The sequence below is a fragment of the Saccostrea echinata genome, unplaced genomic scaffold, assembly GCF_033153115.1.
Source record: "Saccostrea echinata isolate AGI-Se365-2 ecotype Australia unplaced genomic scaffold, CSIRO_AGI_Sech_v1 ptg000016l, whole genome shotgun sequence".
Classification (NCBI taxonomy): Eukaryota; Metazoa; Mollusca; class Bivalvia; order Ostreida; family Ostreidae; genus Saccostrea; species Saccostrea echinata.
The window spans coordinates 12,243,509-12,267,435 of NW_026889765.1; the positions used below are offsets into that span (position 1 = coordinate 12,243,509).

General features: G+C 33.5%; 1 protein-coding gene across 1 annotated transcript in view; it reads left to right on the plus strand.

Moving 5' to 3' along the window:
• The first annotated feature begins 187 nt into the window (after nt 1–187).
• The window catches only part of LOC133188456 (secernin-2-like), a 66,564-nt gene continuing 42,824 nt past the window's right edge, over nt 188–23,927 (plus strand). Inside the window, exons 1-2 of the mRNA XM_061323894.1 lie at nt 188–237; nt 21,029–21,178. Coding sequence (XP_061179878.1) covers nt 21,035–21,178 — 144 coding nt within the window. The 5' untranslated portion in view covers nt 188–237; nt 21,029–21,034. The remainder of the gene's footprint in view (nt 238–21,028; nt 21,179–23,927) is intronic.

Genomic DNA, 23,927 nt, shown 5'->3' on the forward strand with positions numbered 1-23,927 from the left:
TAAAATATTGTGATTTTTAATGTAATTAAGAAAGATATAAAAACTTGATATGTCCAGTTAACACGACCGGATTCGGACTTAGACCACATATTTACTTCCGTTTATATTTCGGAACTCCTCTAGATTGAAATTATCATTTTTGACGACATTCTGAGTTTCGCAGTTTCCGAGTTCGCAGTGGCTGAAGTCCCCCTTAGCAAACGAAGTGGAGTTTTACTGTTTATCGACCATATTTTGGTATTCATGGATTTTTATTGTACAGCTCTGATTTATTATTTTTATTTATTCTATTTGTTTTAATTTTTTTTTGCTCGGCCGTGACGAAAATCTGAGTAAATCCGGGCTGTTGAATCCTATCAGTCTGATCAGGTCTAGCACAGGAGTCGGCAGTTTTATCCATAAAGCAACGTAAACAAATAATCAGTGAGCTTCGCGAGCGAAGCGAGAGGAATGCAACGCGTTATTTTTGCGAATTCTGTTTTGGCGCTTTATTAAATCAAGGGCTCGGCAAAGGGGCGGCAAAAAAAAAAATTGCAAAGAAATGAAAGATATAAATTTTAAATGAGAAATACAGAATTACATTTGTAACGCCAATATCTGTGGTCAATGGAGCGGCGAGAATAACTACAATCTGTGGTCAACGGAGCGGCAAAGTGTGAAATCCATTGTTCACACAGACTCAAATTGGGGGCCGGGGGGTGGGGGGTGGGATTTTTCTAAGTTTCTGGAATTTTTGTCATTTCAAATGCTGGAATTTGCACGAGCTCGACCTTACAGCAACAAAAAGTGTGGGTGGAAGGAGGGAAGGAGCAAGCAGCGTCAAAATGAATATTTACATTGCAAAAAGACTTTTCTCAAAAAGCAGATGCGCCCGCTCCTGCCCCCTCTTCCCCCCTGAATAACAAGCCTGTTCATTGTCTAATCAATTGGTTGATCAGTGTTTGGAAATCCTTGATGGATCGAAGTTGTAAGCAATTACACATTAAATTAGGCCATCTTTAAACAAAGTACTGAAAGGACTGCAGGATGGAGGCATGAATAAGACATTTTATCATTGCACAATATCATAATCTGTTGTTTAAACAACTTACCCATACCAAAATTAAGTACAAAAAAAGTACAAAAAAAGGTCACAAAAAGTATACTTTTTTTGACTAAATTTGGAACAAGGGATTTGGTCGTTCCAAATTGAGTAAAAAAAAGTATACTTTTTTTGTGCTTTATGAGAACTTAGGTTCTTGGTTACAAAAAAATGATAATAAAAGTATACTTTTGGTACATTTCTATATTTGAAAAAGTACATAAAAAGTATAATTGGAAGTACAGAAAAAGTATATTCTTAAAACTAACATACAAAAGTACAAAAAAAGTACATCTGGAAAAAAGTACAAAAATGTATGAAGTACAAAAAAAGTATACTTCCAGAAAGAAGTACAGAAATGTATGAAGTACAAAAAAAGTACACTTCCAGTACAAAAAAGTATACTTCCAGAAAAAAGTACAGAAATGTATGAAGTACAAAAAAAGTATACTTCCAGTACAAAAAAAAAGTATACTTCCAGAAAAAAGTACAGAAATGTATGAAGTACAAAAAAAGTATACTTCCAGAGAAAAGTACAAAAATGTATGCAGAAAAAGTATAAAAATAGTACTTCTTTAGATTGATGCTTAAAAAAGTACAATAAAATGTCAAAATTAAATGAAAGTACGAAAAAAGTATACTTTTTAGTTGGTACAAAAAAAGTTAGCCCCCCCCCCCCCACCTTTTTTTTAAAAAAAAAAAAAAAATACGTTATATTATTTTGAAAGAACAATGAAAAACCTCAAAAATGACCATTAAGCTGAGGTATACCAAAATAAAACCAATTAAAGATACAAAATTGTATTTTGAAAGCATGAAATTTTAACAAAAATATGAAGTATAGGGAAAAAAATTCAGCTTATCAAAAAAAAAATCAGAGAAACCGGAAATCGGGGAAATCTCTATGAAACATTAGCTACAATTCAAAAATCTTAAATGCTAGCTTTTATCAAAATACCCCACATCTTCATTACATTATTCATTATTTTCAGTACTAATCTTCCATAAATAATTTAAAGAATATATTGGAACATTAAATCATCAACAAGATTATAATTCTGTAAATAACATAATGCATGGTTATGTCACTGATTGATCACGCTCACAGATCATCTCCGCTCCTTCACAGTCCAGTCATCCCATCTTTCCCTCCTTTTTGAATTTTCTTGCTGACACAATTCAGTGCACTAGCCTTTGACCGCATAGCAGTGTTAATGTCGCCCATTTTTTTCAACTGATCTTCATTTGAATACGCTAAATGATTTCAGCCTTTAAGTACTTTTCCTTGGGATCTGCAAAAAAAGTTAAATAATCAAAGCATATTTTTTTCAGTTTTAAATCAAACGTGTTCTCAAAAAGCAGAATTCCTGTGCTTAATACATGGCAGACTGACATATAGAATCATATATTCAGTTTAATGTTCAAATTACTTGAAAACCAATTAAAACTCAAAATTCTTATGTGAAAATCCAAAAAATTAACCCCAATCATCCCTATCACTTATAAAATTTTAAAATAAGTCTTTTCAGTGCATGAGTATATTAAGGACAGACAAGCCTACTAATTTGATATGTCTATTTTGTATTTTACAGAAATCAAATTAGATTAATATGTACTTACTGATGATAAGATACACTTAAATTGTTGAAGCATTTTCCTATGGCTCTGCATGTTAGAGAGATGCTCATGGCAAAAAACGCATGCATGCACTGCTGAAAATTATAAAAGAAAAAGCAGGTAACTTGAATGTTTAAGAACTTCTCTGGCATTATAATATCCACACACAAACATTTAATTATTTTCATTTTTTTTTAAACCTGACAATGATTTTGAAAAATTGTAAAGTGATTTTGATATCCCTGTCTAAATTCTTAATGTTATATGAGCAAATAGAAAAATAATCACGTGTCTCAATACATGTATTATGTTTATATAGCCCCCCCCCCCCCCCCCCCCCTTTAAGTTCTTCTCACCCTGGAAAGATGATCAGTATAACTATCCAGTTCAACTTTAAATTTTTCAGATACATGTAAATGCTGATACTTTTTGGTTGTTTATAATCAACCACATGATTATTACTACCCCTTCAACCCCCAATCCCCCCACCACCAACCACAACACACACACTATCCTCCCTTTTAACATGCTTAACAAAAATCCATTACTTTTACAAACTTTAATCTTACAAAATTCAGTAGATTTGATATGTATTTTTTTTTTATCATGCCAAGACTTAGCTAGGCTACAGTAAATGTTCCTAGATACTGACCAATGCTGACTGTATTATAAACCTATTGCATGAATTATACTGAAATATTTGAAGAATTGAATATGTCAAGGAACTAAATGATTCATGTTACATTGAGCCAGAGAAAAAGCATGTTTCAGTATGTTAACTTAAGTTTATATACATCGTCATACTGATCAAAACAAACCAGAAATCGAAGACACAAATGTCCACAATTACGTAAAATCTACATTGAAATTCTCCACTGAATACATTTCTAAAGTGGTAAAATGCATTTCCTGCAAACAACATATAAAATTTTAAATATAAATGTAGTCTTACCGACTTCTTTATCTCCTTTTTGTTCTCGACATTTCCATCCCGCCAATTTTCAAATCGTCTCTGAAAAAATCCGCGCTTCGTTGTTGACCAATCGTAGACTTCGTAAGAGTCACGTGATCAAAAAAGGAAATAATTAATTACTAAATTAGTTCATAAAAACACCAAAAATTCCCGTAATATTGTTTTTTAAGTCATCAAATTTATTTTAAAGCCATTTTTTGTGTAATACTCGATAGGTAGCTTTACCATCATCGTGATCGTCAGTTCATTTTATGATCGTCGTCGCCATTTTGTTTTTTGTTTTTTTTTTAACTGAAATTATTTTATTTAATAAAGCCACAAGAAATTCTGAATGCCCTTGTTAACTTCTAAAACATCCTAATCAAACTGGCAGTCTTCATTCTCAATGTCGAAATATCTGTTACAGCATGGGATTTTGCAGATGCTACTTATATAAATCGTGTACATGTAAACATGATGAAGTTCCTTGTGATAAATAAAACGATGGGCATGATGCATCTTGGAGGCTTTTGTATTTATATTTGTGCCTTCCTATTTCCGTTTTTAGGTCACCTGAGTCACTCAGGTGACCTATTTCTATCCGTTTTTGTCCGTCGTCGTGCGTAGTGCGTCGTGCGTTAACATTTAAACATTTTCAGCTTCTTCTCTGAAACCACTCAACCAATTTCAACCAATTTTGGCATATAGCATCTATGGGTGAAGTGGGACAAAAATTGTGAATTTCATGGTCCCTGTCCCCCTGGGGCCTGAGGGGTGGGGCTAAAACCACCAAAATTAATGCAATCTTTAAAAATCTTCTTTACTCCTGGACATCAAGCAGTGAAAACTGCTGGCATGATTGTAATAAGCATTGAGCCCTCTACCAAATTGTGAAATTCATGGCCCCAGGGTCAGGGGTTCTGGTGCTAGGGTGGGGCTATATAAATCATATAGTGAAAGTGCATTATTTCTTTGAAAATCTTCTTCTCTGCTCCTGGGTATTAGATAAACTAACTTAGTACATAGTTATGATAAGCAAGAGTGTCTCTTCCAAAATTGTGCATTCCATGGCCCCTGGATCAGGGGTTCTGGTGTTAGGGTGGGGCTCTATTGATTATATAGTGAAAATGCAATATATCTTTGAAAATCTTCTTCTATGCTCAGGAGTATTAAATAAATTAACTAAGTACATAGTTATAATAAGCATGGCTGCCTCTTCCAAAATTGTGAATTTTATGGCCCCTGGGTCAGGGGTTCTAGTGTTAGGGCGGGGCTCTATTGATTATATAGTGAAAATGCATTATATCTTTGAAAATCTTCTCTGCTCATGAGTATTAAATAAATGAGGCCAAACAAAAAAATATGTGTGGTTCCGGTTACACTTCCAAAAAAATTAGGGTAGGTAGGTAGGGATTTTTTTTTTTTTTTTTTTTTTTTTTTTTAACAAAATGATTTTCTTCATTTTTTCTAAATAATACCTATCACTGCTTTGCAAATGGCATTTAGATGTGGTGTGATAATATACTAGTCAATATTGGTAGGGGACACCTACATGCTAGCTTGCTTTGGATTTAACACTATTAAACACTTGCACTATGATTTGCAAGGAGGCCGTCATTGCTGAAACTAAAATTTTACTTAAACTCCTAGACAATAAGTACAACTTTTTTATCGTTATTTTTTAGCGCTATATGTGTGGCGCTAATGCATGACTATGCCAACCACTCCATACCCGGTGATTGCGCTAAATTTTGAATACGTTAATTCATGTACACATACAGTATTAGTGAGAGCTATTCAACTGCATCAATAACTTTTGATCTTGAACATTCCTCTGACTTTGACCCAACTTTTCTTAAATTTGCATTTTGCTTAGTTTTAAAACCATTTAAGATATTTTTATGTAAGCTTATATGCACTTATACATAATTTGGTGAGAATTTATCATCTATATCAGTGAGAATATATCATCTATATCCAATTTTTTAGATTTCAGTTTTAAAGAAACTATTCAAGATATTCTCATCAAACTTCATACACTGATACAAATTTTCATGTTGCATTACTAATTTACCCTCTTGGCAGGGCATTCATGTCCTATGGACATATTTCTAGTTTTTCTCTAACTTGATTTTATTCTCTTGATATTACATGTACACATAGGCTTATACAATCGCTTATACAAGAGCCTGGGTTGGTGTCTTCGGGGCAAGAGACCTTTAAGGAGGGAGGAATATGGTGGTCAGAATGGTTTGATCACCAGTGGCCAGATAGCTCAGTTGGTAGAGCACCTGACTGGAGATTCAGGGGGCCCAGGTTCGAATCCTGGTCTGGTCCGACACATTTTCTCCTCTCCTATTACATAAATGAATATTGTTTGAGCTAGGATACAATATTTTGACATTTGAAATTCAAAGTACAGAGAATAATTAACAGTAAAACTTGAAATTATTGGAGAGACAATGTTTTCCAGGATAAAACACATTTTTAGCTCACCTCAACGAAGTTGGGGGAGCTTATGTAATACCCTCGGCGTCGGTGTCGGCGTCAGCGTCCCAGGTTAAGGTTTTTGGAGCAGTTTTCTTTTCAAGTACTTCTATGGCCTATATTAGTCAGAGATGCATGGAGGATGCTTCTAGTGTGTTTCATTGTACCAGTCAAGGTTTCAGATGCTGCAATTTCAGCTAAAGAATGACCAGGTTAATGTTTTTGGAGCAGGTCTCATTTCCAAGTAACTATAAGCCCTATATTGACCAAACTTGCATGGATAATACATCTAAGGATGCACACTACTGAACTTGCTTTGGATGCTGGATCTGACCTACATTTTCCGGATGAGTGACTAGGTTAAGGTTTTTGGAGTAGATCTCATTTCCAAGTAACTATAAGCCCTATATTGACCAAACTTGCATGGATGATACATCTAAGGATGCACACTACTGGACTTGCTTCGGATGCTGGATCTGACCTATATTTTCCGGATGAGTGACCAGGTTAAGATTTTTGGAGCAGATCTCATTTCCAAGTAACTAAAAGCCCTATATTGACCAAACTTGCATGGATGATCCATTTAAGGATGCACACTACTGGACTTGCTTCAGATGCTGAATCTTACCTATATTTTCCGGATGAGTGACCAGGTTAAAGTTTTTGGAGCAAATGTCATTTCCAAGTATCTATAAACCCTATATTGACCAAACTGGCATAGATGATACATCTAAGGATTCACACTACTGGACTTGCTTTGGATGCTGGATCTGACCTACATTTTCCGGATGAGTAACCAGGTTAAAGTTTTTGGAGCAGATCTCATTTCCAAGTAACTTTAAGCCCTACATTGACTAAACTTGCATGGATGATACATCTAAGGATGCACACTACTGGACTTGCTTCTGATGCTGGATCTGACCTATATTTTCCGGATGAGTGACCAGGTTAAGGTTTTTGAAGCAGATGTCATATCCAACTAACTATAAACCCTATATTGACCAAACTTGCATGGATGATACATCTAAGGATTCACACTACTGGACTTGCTCTGGATGCTGGACCTACATTTTCTGGATGAGTGACCAGATTAAAGGTTTTGGAGCAGACCAAAATTGCATAAATGTTGCATTTAGGGATGCACACTCCTAGATTATTAGTTTAGTGTGGGACTTTGCCTTACTTAAAGACAACATTCGTTGAGGTGAGCTCTGTAATCTCTGATTACCTAAGTTTATTACTGTATTAAACTGTGAATTTAATAGCCTAGGGACTTAAGACATGATCAATTAGCCAAAACTAATTTAAACAAAGAAACTGGGGGGATAAGCCGAGCCATATGCCTACATAACGATCGATAAAAAATCAATAAATTCATTTTACAAAAATTTCACTTTTTGTTGAATTAATGTAATGCTTATTACCATTTGCATATAAATTTGACAAAACCTGAATACTGTAACAGCGAAAATGATTCTGATTAACACAACAAAATGGCATTACGCTCAATTTTCACAGAAACTGACATAAATTGGATGATATAACTACAATTTTTAAATAGAGTGGGTCATTGTACCATTTTTTTGAGAACGATTAATGAAAGGCAATGGAAAGATGTTGCTTTTTACACTTGCAAAAATTTGGTATGAAGACCCACTCTACATAAAAAATTAAGTTAACTTACTTAAATTATCACCGTGGTCTTAAAAAATTCTAAGTCCAAAAACGCTTGCTAAATATAGAGAACTGTATGCTATTTAAATGGAAATGTTAGTGTGACTCCGTGGCCTAGTGGTTAGCGATGAGCTCTTTAAAGGGACGTTTATTGAGGAAAGTGTTCGAGTCATGCTCTGATTTTTTTTTTTTTTTTTTTTTTTTGATTTTTTTGGTTTTAATTTTGTTTTACTTTATAAAAAATGTCTATAAGAGTAACATATTTTTCACTGGAAATAAAATATATACATGTAGTAATGAACTTATTTACAGTAAATTATTTAAAATGCCGGATAAAAATTATAATAGATATTTGAATACTTTTATTCCCGTTTTATTTATTTTAAATAAAAGCGCTTCTAGATCACCATTATCATTATATACGATGTTAACATTTTTATAATATCTCCACAATAAGTGTAAACACTCAATATGCAGATTAATTAAAAGAAGTCCTTACCCATGTTAGACATTTGTGACAGAAAATGAAAGTCAACTGTTTAGCTTGTTTAGAATATAAATATCATTTTGAAAACTACGGAAACATTAAAATGCTTAAGTAAATTCGAACAATTGAGAGATTTTTTCCAATAAATGTTCTTGCATAGCCGAAAAATGGGCATGGGCACATGGCTCGTCTTATCCCCCCAGATTCTTTGTTAGTTAATTAAGCAGAAGAATAAAAGGTTGAGTTTTAATGAGCAAGAACGATCTAGGACTGTAGAGGCCGGGACTTTTAATTTATAAAAAAAAAAGGGGGGGGGGGGGGGCTCATGACTATGTCAAAATAAAGTTAATCATAGTGGTAAATTATATATTTTTATACGATGTATTTCATACATAATTAATTCTTTCCCCCTTAAAGTCATATGTGGTGTATTTTTGATAAGTTTAGATAACCCAAATTAAAAATATCTTTCTATTTGATTTATAACTTTATATAAAAATAGGACTTTTCTGTAAATAACACAATTTAAATCAACTGCGTTTCAAAGATATCAAAAAAGAACTATATGTGGTATATGCACATTTTTGCCCCCACAAAAGTCACATTTTGAAAATTTCTTGAAATGTGCTGAATTGTATATATTGTGTGAGAAATCTTAATTAACAAAAAAATATTATAGTTTCGAAGTAGATTATTGGCAACTTTTGTTTCTATGACGTCACAAACTATTTGGATTTTTTGTTATTTTTTCAGAAAAAGGACAAAATGGACAAAATTTGTTCAATTTTTACTATAAAATTTATAGAGCGCAGGCCTGCTCAAGAACAATATTTACATATTTCATTGATATTATCATTCTACACATTATATCAAAATATTGAGTTGGAGCAGACCTGCGCTCGGTGACTTTTACTCAAATTATCGACGTAATATACACCTTTTCTGTATAAATCATTGAAATTTTGAATTTACGTCATCTTTCTGACATCATATCCAACATATGGCGTCATGGCTTATGAAAATATTCAGTGCTTTGAAGTCTGCAGATATTCCCCTGTTTTAGAACATAATTATATATTTCTCCGTCAAAGTTTGATTTTGGGGGCAAATATTGGTCATTACTGAATATAGTCCTTTAAATAATAACCAATTTATTTACCGACTCCACATTTGAATAAAAGACACATTTAATTTTAAAAGTCAATTTAACTATAGAAATGTGGGGTTATTCAAGCTCAAAATTGGTGAAAATTTTAGTTTGAACGTAAAAAGCATTACATCATGTATATCTACACTCAATCTCATATTATCATTTTTTAGCTCAGATACACCATTTATAGCTTTAAAAAAAAACTTGTTAAAAATAACTTTGGACAAATAAAAAGAAATATGTATTTTATACCTTCTTTGGTAAAAAGATGATATCATCGTAATTCAGAATATACAGTTCCTTTTTACCTAAAATATGTTTAAAAAATCAAGATAAGTTTCTCACTGTTAGTTAGGTGCTTTAAGTGAAACCCAAACTTCAGAAGCACAATAGCTGTTCATATAAATGAAAAGTATGAAGATAAAAAGAAGCAAATTTAGAAGAACTTAATATTCCATTAAGAGACTTTAATTGGGAAAGTATCATTTCACAACCAGTAAAAATACTAATAAGCTATACTGGAAATTATTGAAAGATGTTTTTCAAGCCAAAGTTATTGAAAGATGTTTTTCAAGCCCAAACTGTATGTGATCGATACAAATGAATGAAAATAGCAATTCTATACATAAACATTTTCTGATAGAGAGAAAACTCAATACTTTTTTTTTACATTAATCTCTGATATAAAAGACAAGGAATATGAGTTACAAGATTTTGAGTCCAAAGATATTGAAAAATTTAGTAAAATTGGTGAAATTTAGAGCAGAGGGATATTCCACCTTTAAAAGTACCTTTCAAAGTCATTTACATACAAATACTAGTTGGATAAAATGTGGGAAAGTACTTCCCTTACATTAAACTAAGTTAAGACTAAGCCTACGGCCCTCGATTAGTTCTTTCTCTCACAGAATGGACAGTTTGAGGCCTTTCTCCTACTTAAAACATGATTTCCTTTGTTCTGAAAATGAAATAAAACAAATTACAAAACTGGTAGCAGATATGACAGGTAGCACACATACAATGACAAATTCATTGTTTACAGAATGGACAGTCATAGGTAAGCTAGGGATGCAGAGCAATTTGTTGAATAGCCATTGTGTTTCGGGCAGATGCAAATAACAAAAGGTCTTTGTCTTAAGAATGGACAGATACAGGTGGATTTTGGGGGATACTAGTATTTATACAAGTATGCCATGCTTCAAAATCAGTTTATAGCTTGCCTTGTAAAGGCATACATGTCTTCCTCTGATGGAGAGAGTACATGACAGAATCAAAATCTAATAAACCAAAATATGCATAAAATTGGTGATATTTGGATCTGGAAACATGCAGAAGAGTAAAAGAAATATTAGCCAAACTTTGACTCAAAAGTGAACTTCTCCAACAGATACAGATCATCAAATTTGAATCAAACCTGGAAATGTTTTATTTGAATTCTATTTTTGAGGATATATTAACTGCAGCAGTGTACTGGTGATATGCATATTGTGTTCTGAATGTTGGGTAGCCATGAGCCAATCTTCGACCTGAAAATGTTTCACAAATCAAATCTGGAGATGTTTCATTTTTAATTATTTTCTACGGAAATATTAACTGCAGCAGTGAAGTGTTCATGGAGCAAACTGTTTTCTGGGTGGAGGATTTAATATTAGACGTATTTCTATCTTAAAATGAATTCTCCTCGAGGGAATAATTTTTCCGAAAAGTCAAATGTGAAATTGTGTCATTTGAAATCAAGTTTTGTGAATATTGAGTTTTGAGTATTGAAATAATGTACATTATTCATGAAATCAAGTGGATCCTGTGCAGACATTGTGTTCTGGATTAGCTTAGATCTCCGTGTTCTTTCTGTTATTTACATGTAAATTAAAGAGTATTTAATGTATTTGTTTTGTTTCCCTCTTGAACACATTCCAAAGTTTACCTGTAACTCTCCATTCTGTTTGTTTTAAGTGTCCATTCTTTTTGAAAAAACTGTCCATTCTTAAAAAGAATGGATAGTTTTCCAAAAAGAATGGACACTTACAGGTAACTTAATGGATTCTTTGAGGAGTTAGCTCAACATTAAGCTATAGAATGGACAACACAAACAAAAGGTTTACGTCACAATCATGTTTTAAATCTAAGGATGCACACTACTGGACTTCCTTCGGATGCTGGTTTTGACTTACATTATCTGGATGAGTGACCAGGTTAAAGTTTTTGGAGCAGATGTCATTTCCAAGTAACTATAAACCCTATATTGACCAAACTGGCATGGATGATACATCAAAGGATTCACACTACTGGACTTGCTTCGGATGCTGGATCTGACCTACATTTTCCGGATGAGTAACCAGGTTAAAGTTTTTGGAGCAGATCTCATTTCCAAGTAACTATAAGGCCTATCTGAACCAAACTTGCATGGATGATGCATCAGGGGATGAACAATCTCAAAACTTGCTTCTGATGCTGGATTTGACTTACATTTTCTGGATGAGTGACTAGTTTTAAGTTTTCAGATAAGTCTATTCCCAAGTAACTGCAAACCCTATCAGACCAAAATTGCATAAATGTTGCATCTAGGGATGCACACTCCTAGATTATTAGTTTAGTGTGGGACTTTGCCTTACTTAAAGACAACATTCGTTGAGGTGAGCTCTGTAATCTCTGATTACCTATGTTTTTTTTTTCTCAGAAAATTTCAATTTCAATGCTAAATATTTAAAATCTATTGTCCAGAATACATTAAAAAAAAAAAATTGCTTCCTGGAGGTTAAAAAAAAATTTTGAGTCAGGCCATTTTTAGCCAGTCGGTGGAGAGAGGGCAACCAAACAATTTTTTAAAGATGGCCTAGTCCTTTAATATTACAAGTAAAAGTTTGCCTTCAGTTTTAATTGAATTAATTATATATGCATTAGCCAGTAAACTTCCAATATAAGTTGACAAGCTAGATTCTTCTGAAAACTATACTCTTAAATATGTTCAGAAACAAATTCTATAATTGACATTGCTGGAAAAGAAGCTTATACAGAATATTTAAAGCTTCAATTTCTTGTGGTTCATACGGTCTCATCTGAAGAATTGGTCTCCACGTCCTACAGTGGGATTCGAACCCGCAACGTAAGGATCAACTCCTTACTCCAGGACTCTAGAGGGAACGCTCTAACCACTGCACCACACAGGGGAGTTGTCGTTCTTTGTAAATGATCAAACTTTTTTCAATTTTCTAAAACCAAAAATATATCTAAATAATGATAATGTAAAAATGCGTTTGATTATGCAACTAAAATGTCATATTTACTTATATGTATGAGACTTAATTCACACTTGCACTTGTCATGTATGGATGTACATGTAGGAGTTATCGTTCTTTGTTTTTGTAAAAGATCAAAGCATACTTAACAAACTCTTTTCCTTCAAAAAACATTTATTCTATAAATGTATGTACACAAACCCAACAAAAATGTCATAATTACTGGTGGGACTTGTTTTTCTCTGTGGGACTTATTTTCTCCGTGGGACTTGTTTTTTTAGTATGTCCCATACATATTGTTGCGGGCTGAAAAGATACACACATATATGTATATATTGTTATTATGATCGTTATGTTATTATTAGGGTCTTCCGTCTCCAACGGAAGACCCTTCTATTATTGTATTGTTTCTTTTTCACTTTTATTATTATTATTCCACTTTTTCTTTACAATTTTTGTGCAGAAGATATCTCGCAAACGGTTCGATCGATTTTCATGAAATTTTCAGGGGTAATGCCTTTCGATCTGAAGATGATCCTTTTTTGTTCAAATCCTTAAAATTCACTTCCGGTCGGTAGTTATCGGCCTTTAATCAATTTTCAGATAACCATTTTGTCGACACAAAAACTAAAAAACGGCAAAAGCTAGAGCGCTGAAATTTTCAGCGATTATAGACAACATGTTGAAGTTTTGCACCTGGGTTTTCAAATTTTCTGGAAGTACCTAGTATGGAAGCTCAGTAGGGGTAGAAATTTAGGACATGAATCAGGAGTGAATTTTCGAGACATTTTTTATCATATCTCTAAAACTATGGAGATTTTTTAAAAACATATTGAATAGAAATTGTGTAGAATTACAAGATCTTTTATATGATATCAAAGAAAAAGGGCTGACTCATCACATTAGGGGCTGAGAGGGGCCGAAAGTCTTCAATCAATAGCTCTTTAACGATCAAAATTTTGTAATGCATTACTGAAGCAAAAATGTTTATCTCAACAAGTAACAACTACATATTATAATATTCACATCATATGCTACATAATTAGGGGCCATTAGGGGCCAGAATGCAAAATCTTTGACGCTTTATATTTCAAAAGTGGGAAATATTTTGATAAGCAATATTGAACAAAAGATGTTCAAAATAATGTTCTAAACAATATGCAATGTTTCATTTTTCTCTAAAAGTCCCCATTAAGGAGTTAAAGGGCCGGTGTAAAGACGAATAATGACCCCCATAGAATAATGACCGGGGGTCATTTTTCGCCATCGAATAATGACCCCCGGTCATTATTCAACGGCAAAAAATGACCCCCGGTCATTATTCGACGTCGAAAAATGACCCTTTTGCCCATAGAAAAAGTGTCATCACCCCAAAAATCTGCATACCCCACGTGAAGAAAAATGACCCCCGTAGAATAATGACCCCTTGTGGATTAAAGAGGATTAAAGTTGAAATTGCAAAATAAAAATAATAAACCAAGAGACCTGTTGACAAAAATGCTCACCTGAGCTAAATTGGGAATAAATCGATGATATGTTGATTTCATTACATTATACAATCATTACTGTTTTTAAGATTAATGCGATGATTCAGAATTTAGAAAAATAAAAGATTTATCAAGCCCAAAGGGCGAGGTGAACTTTGTTTTTTTCGATGGTGGAAAATCATCGTACTGAAAGAAAAAAACAGCAATAACTGTTATATTATATGATTCAACGATTAAATTGATACAGACTGTTTAAGAAGACATGTCAAGTTTCTTGTTTACATTTGCTCAAGTCCTAGCCAAACACAATGAGAGAATCGGAGGTAACATAATAAGCATAACCAGTATTAATTTTGCATTTGAAATCTAGTTTTGGTGCAATGTAGAAAAAATAAATGTCAGGCATAGCATCGAAGGGGGGAATGGGGCATTATAAGAGGCCAAATGACAAGTTACCCCAAAAATATCTTTGATGAACCCCTTAAAAAGTCTATTGATGTAAGGGGGATTTCCTTTTACTCTACTGTATCAAAAAGTTTGGGATAGGGCAACCAGACTTGCAATGATCATTTTCAAGTGAAAAAATAAAAAAAATAGCGTTCATGAAAATGGAAGGGGGAGGACACTCCACGCAGCGCTGATTCTATGTGCCTGAATGTTATGTTCACCATGTCCACTCAAGTAGAAGAGAGTTTTTAACTATATTGTATAAAAACGAGGGGGTGTTTACAAGACTTTCAATGAACATTTTCAAACTAGAAATTGCTAAATTTTACATTCAGAAAAAGGAGGGGTGAGCAATCACTCGCCCCCTTCTCCGATTCTTTGAGCCTGAATATTATGTTAACTTGAGTGGAATACGGATGCAGGTGAAATAACTTTTCAGAGTTGTTTTCAATCTATTTAGTTCAATGTAGGAAAAATAAATCCTTATATTCACCTGGAAGGGCAATAAAATGGTCTGTCTTTAATGATAAATTAAAAACATTTATCTACTTCAATATACACTGTATTGAAATGTTTCCATATTTATTTGACAAATGTATCACTGTTTTAAAGTGGATTTCTAAAGAAAATTATTCCTCTTACATGTATGTATCCTATTCTCAGACGACCATGTTAACAGACTTGAATGTACATATGTATATTATACTGGGATCCTTCTTATTTTTTACTTCTATATATTTGAAAAGAAATTCCCATAGACCATTGTTTATAAATAAAATTGAATGCACATTATGCGATGGTATATATTTCTGACAAGCAGAAATTTTATGTCCTTTTTATGTTTGCAACGTCTGCTTTATATTTGGACGTCCTGCTGACTATAGACACTCAAGACCAGCTTACAACTAAATTGTCTGACAAGCGGGATGACTTCAGCTTTTTCCATCGTAAACTTTCCTTATTTATGTAGTAATATTCCGCTATCATTTGCATATGATGTTAACATCTACCAAATTATTCGATACCCAAGAACACGATTAATTTTTAAATCGAGTCAGGCTACTGACAGATACATATAAGTTGATGTTACAGGGGTTTCAACAACCTCGTTTAAAGTCAGCATTTCGTAAATTCAATGGTCGTATCAATGACCCTGTCAACAAATATAACTTATAATATGGTCAATTGTTTGGCCTTTTTTCTATACTTAATTCGACAACGGAATGTCCCCTGATTTATTTATAGGGCTCACGGCAGGTGTGATGGGTCAACAGGGGATGCTTACTCTTTTTAGGCACCTACTCCTACCTCTGCAATTTTCAGGGGTCCTTTTTTATGCCCTGTTAGCATAATTGCATTGCTTGTGGATATTTTAAAATCATTCTGTTCGTTATCTTCACCTTTTTTTTCGTTAGGAAATATATCCACAGTATGTCGTTCACACGAGATATTATGTCATTTGCGATACATTCTACCTCATTTACACACCTTTTATGTCATTAAAAAAAATATATAATATTACATTGCATAACTTCCCGTATTTATTTCCGAAAACTTATCTCATTCATTTTTTTTCATTCACTTTAAAAAATAAAGTTGATCGTATTCAATGCATGCTGAATACTTTGAAAGACATGTTTACCATTGAAATCCAGAACATCCCGCTGTTATTTAGCTACTTGTATGAATGTCTATAATCAGTCAAATATCCAAATATGAAACGAATGGAAGACATTCATTAAGGGAGAATAACCAATAGTAGCCATTTTGCGATTTTCAATATGTGCTGAGAACACAAAAGGCTTAAAAGATAGAAATATGCATGTAAATGTAATGCTGTTTTATTGCATTTTAATTGCGCTTTCGTCCAAAGTTGATCAAAAAGGGCATAAATAAGAATTAAACATTGAAGTTTAAACCTTGACATCAATCACCTGTTATAAATTGTGTATCTGTTGGAAAAGGGGTCATTTTCCAACGGGGGTCATTTTTTTATAGGACCCACATATAAAGATATGACCCCTAGGGCTCTTTTTCTACAAAAAAATATTTTTTTCTACGGCTGGGGGGTCATTTTTTGTCGTTGAAAAATGACCTCCCGGTCATTATTCTATGGGGGTCATTATTCGTCTTTACACCGGCCCCTAAATACTTCTTTTGCTAATATCTCGGAAATGAAAAAGAATTTCTGAATAGTTGTTGAACAAAAAGTGTTCAAAATCATAAGAGCTTTAAAATGGTATGAAGAAAAAAGGGCTGACTCCTCAAAATAGGGGCCGAGAGGGGCCGAAAGTCTTTAATCAATAACTCGTTAACGATCAATATTTTGTAATGCATTACTGAAGCAAACATGTTTATCTCAACAATTTACAACTATATATTATAATATTCACATCATATGTTACATAATTAGGGGCCACAAGGGGTCAGAATGCAAAATCTTGAACGCTCTATATTTCAAAAGTGTGAAATATTTTTATTGCAATACTGAACGAAAGATGTTCAAAACAATGTTCTGAACAATATGCAACCTTTTATTTTTTGCTTAACGTCCCCAATAAGGAGTTAAAGGGCCGGCCCCTAAATGCTTCTTTTGCAAATATCTGGGAAACGAAAAAGAATTTCTGAATAGTTGTTGAACAAAAAATGTTCAAAATCATAAGAGCTTTAAAGTGATATGAAGAAAAAGGGACTGGCCCCTCAAAATAGGGGCTGAGAGGGGCCGATAGTCTTTGATGAATAACTCTTTAATGCTCAATATTTTGTAATTCATTACTGAAGCAAACATGTTTATCTCAACAATTTACAACTATATATTATAATATTCACATCAAATGTTACATAATTAGGGGCCACAAGGGGCCAGAATGACAAATCTTTGGCACTCTATATCCCGAAATTGGAAAATATTTTGATAAGCAGTGTTGAATAAAAGATGTTCAAAATAAGGTTTTAAACAATATGTAACCTTTTCATTTTTGCTAAACGCCCCCACTAAGGAGTTGAAGGGCCAGCCCCTAAATATTTCTTTTGCATATATCTCAGAAGCGAAGAAGAATTTCAGAATAGTTGTTGAACAAAAATGTTCAAAATCATGAGAGCTATAAGAAGATACCAAGAAAAAAGGACTGGCCCCTCAAAATAGGGGCCAGGACGGGCCAAAAGTCTTTAATCTATAACTCTTTAATGATCAATATTTTAATACACACTACTGAAGCAAAGTTTTCATCTTAACAATTTATTTTTATCATCATATTTGAACAAAAATCTCAGTCAAATTCTGATCTCATCTTATCAAAAATCGGACAGAAGACTCACTCGTTGCTCGCAACGAGATTGCATCTAGTTGTTATTATAATCGATATTATGTGCCTACATCACTGCACTTATTATCACCTAACAGATTTTAATTCTGCTTAAAGATTTTTTTTTAGGTTTTTTTTTTTTGTAGTTTGTTTGTGAATGTAATTTGTGTGTAAATCACACTGATGTTTCTCAAATACTTTTTTATACTGCATGATTGTCAAATATAAAGGTACATATTGTCGTTCTGTTGATATTGTCACCGGCAACAATGTAGCTACCCTTACTGCACATATTGTCGTCCATCAGTACATGTCGCATGACGATACATGACAGTGCTTCTGTAGAAATATGACTAATCATTGTTTTGCTGTTCTTGAGAAGAAGATTATTGAAGAGTTTTCCTATAAATTCCTATGTAAAACTTAAATAGCTCATTGTGGTGTCACCATAGCCCCAGTGTTCATGATTTGAAGAAACCTGAATCTATACTGCCTGAGGATGCTTCCATGTAAACATGACTAGTTATGAGCTTGCTGTTCTTTAGAAAAGTTTTAAAGATTTTCTGTATTTATTCCTGTGTAAAACTTTGATTGCCCATTGTGGCCCAGCCCTACCCTTCGGGGTCATGATCTGAACAAACTTGGGGATCATTGTTTTACATAGGAATATATTGGAAAAAAAATATTTAAAAATCGAACTATAAGACCTACTTACACAGAACTTGCATGAATATTGTTTTCAGGATGCACACTAACTATAAAGAAAACATGATGTGAGATTTGCATTACCTATACTGATAACATTCGTCAAGGTGAGCTTGCAGGTAATCTTCGATTACATATTAAGAATATATTTTTTAAAAAAATCTGATGATGAAAAAGAACATGGTGGTATTGACTCAGGTGAGCGTTATGGCCCATTGACCTCTTGTAAGTCTAATTTAAAAAAAATTAAAATAAAATCTTATTTTCACCTGGAAGGTCCCTGCAGGTGAACATAACATGGTATTTTTTTTCTACAATATTGGATCTCAGGCTATCATAGAGCTAGGAATTATTCAATCATTTAAATAATTACAAATTGCAATGATTTTGCATGAAGGAAAATATCTGCCATCTTGTAAATATATATTCGAGTGGTAAATATACTTCAATTAGAGTGATCTGCCCCTTACTGAATTCCAATCCGGAATTTGAAGCTATCAAAATCTGGATTAAATTAAATTTGCTAAAACAGCATGTATGAAAAATATCATGGGGACTAAAACTTTTTATAAAGAACAGTAGACTTGTAGAAAATTTTTATTTAATAATATTTTTTGTTTTTAAATGTTGACCACTAAAATGTCACAGCAATGATCATGCAAAGCAGTTTTTAATTTATGTCTTTTGACCTTTTTTTAATCAATCAACCAACCTCAAATACCTATTAAATGGACAAAAAAAATTGTTGTAAACCAACAGTTACTGTAAAGATAATTAATTCCCCATAAATCGTCAATACGGCAAGGTACAGGTATATACACCTTGAAAAGTGTAAATGATGAAGCTAATTGTGATGATACTAATTGTTAGGGCATTATTTACACACTGAATTGTTGGTGGATTTTTCTGTTATTTCCCAATCATGACAAGGAGGCACACAGGGGGTGTGACCGGTCGGCAAGAGATGCTCACTCCTCCATGGCACCTGATCCCACCTCTGATGTTTTTGGAGGTCCATGTTTGCTCTACTCTCGATTTGTATTGTTTGAATGGACTTTTAGCTTGAATACTGTTCGTTATCTCCATATTTCACAGAGTTCATACTTAGAAGCTGCATTGGCCACATATTGCCGTTATATTTGTTGCTCCAGTGAAGTATAAAACTGTTACAAATCTTGTAATTCTTAAAAATAAAATGAAAAACCTTAAGGGGGACCTACCCTCTGATAAGAGAGATAACTTTCAGAGTATAAAATATGATTACTACTCGTACTTTTCATAATCAGAGTTTCCTTATCAAAACCTTGGAGTAGTCAATATGATCTAACCTGACATTTGTTGGAAACATTGCCTTCTATTTCCTTTGCCTATACTTTTCAAATTGTTTTATTATATTTAACAAAAAAACCCATTTCAAATCAGTTTTAAAAGCCCTATAAATTGAATAAGTTCTATCTTTTTAAGGACCATTTTGAAAATGGTTTAATGTTTCAAGTACCGGATATAGAATTTTTATTAGTATTACATTTTTTTCCAAGAAAAAAATATAAGAAAGATAACTCTTGCTAACAGACGTATTCATTTCTTACAACTACATGCAACATTGTGATATTCTGACATAGGAAGCAGCGCTTTATTATGTTTTCTAATATGAATTTAATAGGTATGATACTAAATATTATTTTTATACACACCTCATGTTTTTAATTTTATGTTGTGATAATAAATCATTACTCTTTCTATCCTCTGTGTTAAAATTTCTTCATATCATGATCCGACATAAAAATCATTTCTGAAAAAATAAGCAGGGCTTCATACCTCATACTGTTTTCCATTTGAAGCTGATGCTATAGCTCTTGATGAAAATTAATGTTGGGAAGTTTAAAAAAACAATTGTGAAATTTAGAGCAGAGGGTCATTAGTCCTGAATATAATATAGAACAGTTGTGAATATTAATTGTCGTCATCATTGGTCAGGCCCGTAGGAAGCAATTTCAGTTTCAATTTCCAAAAGTTCCTTGACAAGCAAAAAAAAAAAAAAAAAAAAAAGGTCATCAAATGTTATCATTGAGGGGGCACAAGGATATAGTAGCTATGTTTATTATAGTATTCTAGATATTGGCAAAATTATACTCCCCCCCCCCCCCCAGTTCCTACAGCCATGTTGGTGATATAAGAATAAAAAAATGTTGCAAATAATAATTAGTTTACAGTGATCTTGTTAAAAATCATGGACTTTAAGGTTAATATTATGACTTAAAATAATCTATTTGTGGCAAAAGTGAGTATTGTGGCCCATGGACCTTTCATTAATGTGGTTATATATGTTATTATTTGTAACTTTTTTGTTTTTGAGGATGACATCATCATAATATTAATTATTTTTATTATTTTTTTTAGGAGATTATGGCTGATTGTTTTTTGGTCTTGCCACCATTGACAAGGGACAAAGCTGTCATTCTTGGGAAAAACTCTCAAAGACCAGCAACAGAAGTTCAGGAAGTGATTTACAAGACAGCTAAAATAAATTCAGATGGTGCAAAAGTTCAGGTAAAATGTGTAAAGATCACACGATTCAGGAGGAGTATGCACAGAATTCAAGCTGTTCAAAAGTTTTGATAAATCTGAAAAGGTGGCTAACCTACCTGGGTGACCCTGATTGGCTTCACCCAAAGAAACACATCCCAAATTCATTTTTTATTCCTGTCATATTTGCTTCAACTACCCCCTCTTTAGAAAATTTCTAGATGGCATTTTTGCAATCTCTTGAAGTTACAAGCACCCTTTGATAATTACAGCAATTCTAGTTTTACCATGTTCTTTGATTTGCGCATGGTGTTTGTGTTGCTAACACAAAGGATTATTTCATATACAGTCTATTTTGTGGTGTTAATTGTGAATTAATTATTTCTTAAAATAAAAGAGGATTTAGAGAGAGAGGAAAATATGACAGGTGGACGGGTGTACCAGGATAACAACAATATGCCTGCACTTTCTTTAGAAAGTGCAGGTGTAAATATAGAGTTGAACTTCGGTATCTCAAACACAGTACTCGTATCTCAAATACCATTGATATGTCGAAGTGATGTGGAAGTCCCAACCACTTAATTTCTTTAAGTATTTTATCCTCGATATCTTGAATCATTGGATATCTCGAAGTTTTTTCCTCTGTCCCATGGAGTAAAATAATGAGGTTTGAGGTTTTTAGCTCACCTGAGCTGAAAGCTTAAGTGAGCTTTTCTGATCACCCTTTGTCCGTCTGTCTAGCTGTCCATCCGTCCGTCTGTAAACTTTTCACATTTTCAAAATTTAACTATTTCCAAATTTAACTAAACTTGGTACAAAGCATTTTAGGGTGAAGGAGAGTTTAAATTTTTAAAATGGAGGGCCAAGCCCCCTTACAAGGGGAGATAATCAAGAAAAGACAAAAATAGGGTGGGTTCATCAAAAAATCTTCTTCTCAAGAACCACTGGGCCAGAAAAGTCGAAACTACTGTATAAGCATTCAGGGGTAGTGTAGCTTCTAACTTGTTAAAATCATGACCCCCTGGGGAATCCAAGTTTTACATTGAAATATAAAGAAAAAATCTTTAAAAATCTTCTCAGGAACCACTGTGCCAGAAAAGCTGAAACTTATGTGGAAGCATCCTGGGGTAGTGTAAATTCTAAATTGTTAAAATTATGATCCCCAGGGTTAGGGCGGGGCAACAATAGGGAATGCAATTTTTATATTGAAATATAGAGAAAAAATCTTTAAATATCTTTTCTGAAGAACCACTAGGCAAGAAAAGCTGAAACTTATGTAGAAGCATCCTTGGGTAGTGTAAACTCTAAGTTGTTAAAATCACAACCCCCGGGGGTAGGGTGTGGCCACAATAGGGAATCCAATTTTTAAATTGAAATATATAGAAAAAATCTTTAAAAATCTTCTTCTTCAGAACAACTGGGCCAGAAAAGCTGAAACTTATGTGGAAGCATCCTGGAGGTAGTGAAGATTTTAAATTGTTGAAATCATGACCCCTGGGGGTAGGGTGGGGCCACAATAGGGAATCCAATTTTTACATTGAAATATATAGGAAAAATCTTAAAAATCTTCTTCCCTGGAAACCACTGAGTCAGAATAGCTGAAACTTATATGGAAGCACCCTAGGGTAGTGTAGATTGTATATTATTCAAATCATGACCCCGGGGGTAGGATGTGGCCACAATAGGGAATCAGATGTTTACAATGAAATATATTGGGGAAATCTTTAAAAATCTTCCTCTCAAAAACCACCGGCCAGAAATTTTGAAACTTATGTGGAAGCATCCTGGGGTAGTGTAAATTCTAAATTGTTAAAATCATGACTCCCAGGGGGTAGGGTTGGGCCCAGTGATGATTCTTTTCCGATATTTAGCGGAATTCCGCTAATTTGAAAGAATCCGATATTTATGAGTGCTTTCTGATATTTCAATACTTTCAATTTTTGCAGTGATCCATTTCCATTTTTGTCTGGATAAAAAATTCAAGTTGTTTCGTCCGTGTTTTGATCTAATCTGCATCATCAGACGTTTTCTTATATCTCCAAGTAAGGTAAACACAAAAGCAGGGATGACTGAGACTTCCTTACAATGGCGTGGCTGTTCATTCAGCCAGGTCAAGATGTAAAAGTTGTTGAACAAACTGTTACACTTCAATTTTTGTCCCTCATTTAAACCTTTTTTGGGCTTGCTAAAGCCCATATTTTGTCAGCCCCTCGACTTTCAAACTATTTTAGATATTTTGGCCAATTCACAGAATCATCACTGTGGGCCACAATAAGTATTATTACAAGGGAAAAATCTGGTGAAGAACAGCAGGGCCAAAGTAACTCAGGTGAGCATTGTGGCCCATGGGCCTCTTGTTTATTAAGGGTTGGCAATGAGTAACTGTTACTTGAAAAATCAGTATTTGATTATGTATAAGAAAAAATTATGCATGATTTAATACAAACCAATATGTAGCTGACAGTTATGGTTTACATGTACTCCAGCATGCTAGTGGTTCATGGCAAGATACTTATTTATTGTATAGGAACATTAACTGAGGGTCTTATTTATAGGATTGGGATTGTACATGCCATTGCGAATGGTCAAGAACATGAAAATCAAAAATTATGAAATGTATTACATTTGATATTGATAATCAATAGGTTCCATTGAATTAAAATTGAATGTTGACATGTATTTATAAAAAATATTTGAGTTTTATATTTTTTCTTTTCACTCTATAATAAGAACAAGATGCGATTGTGAAGATAGGTACATGTAGGCTAATATT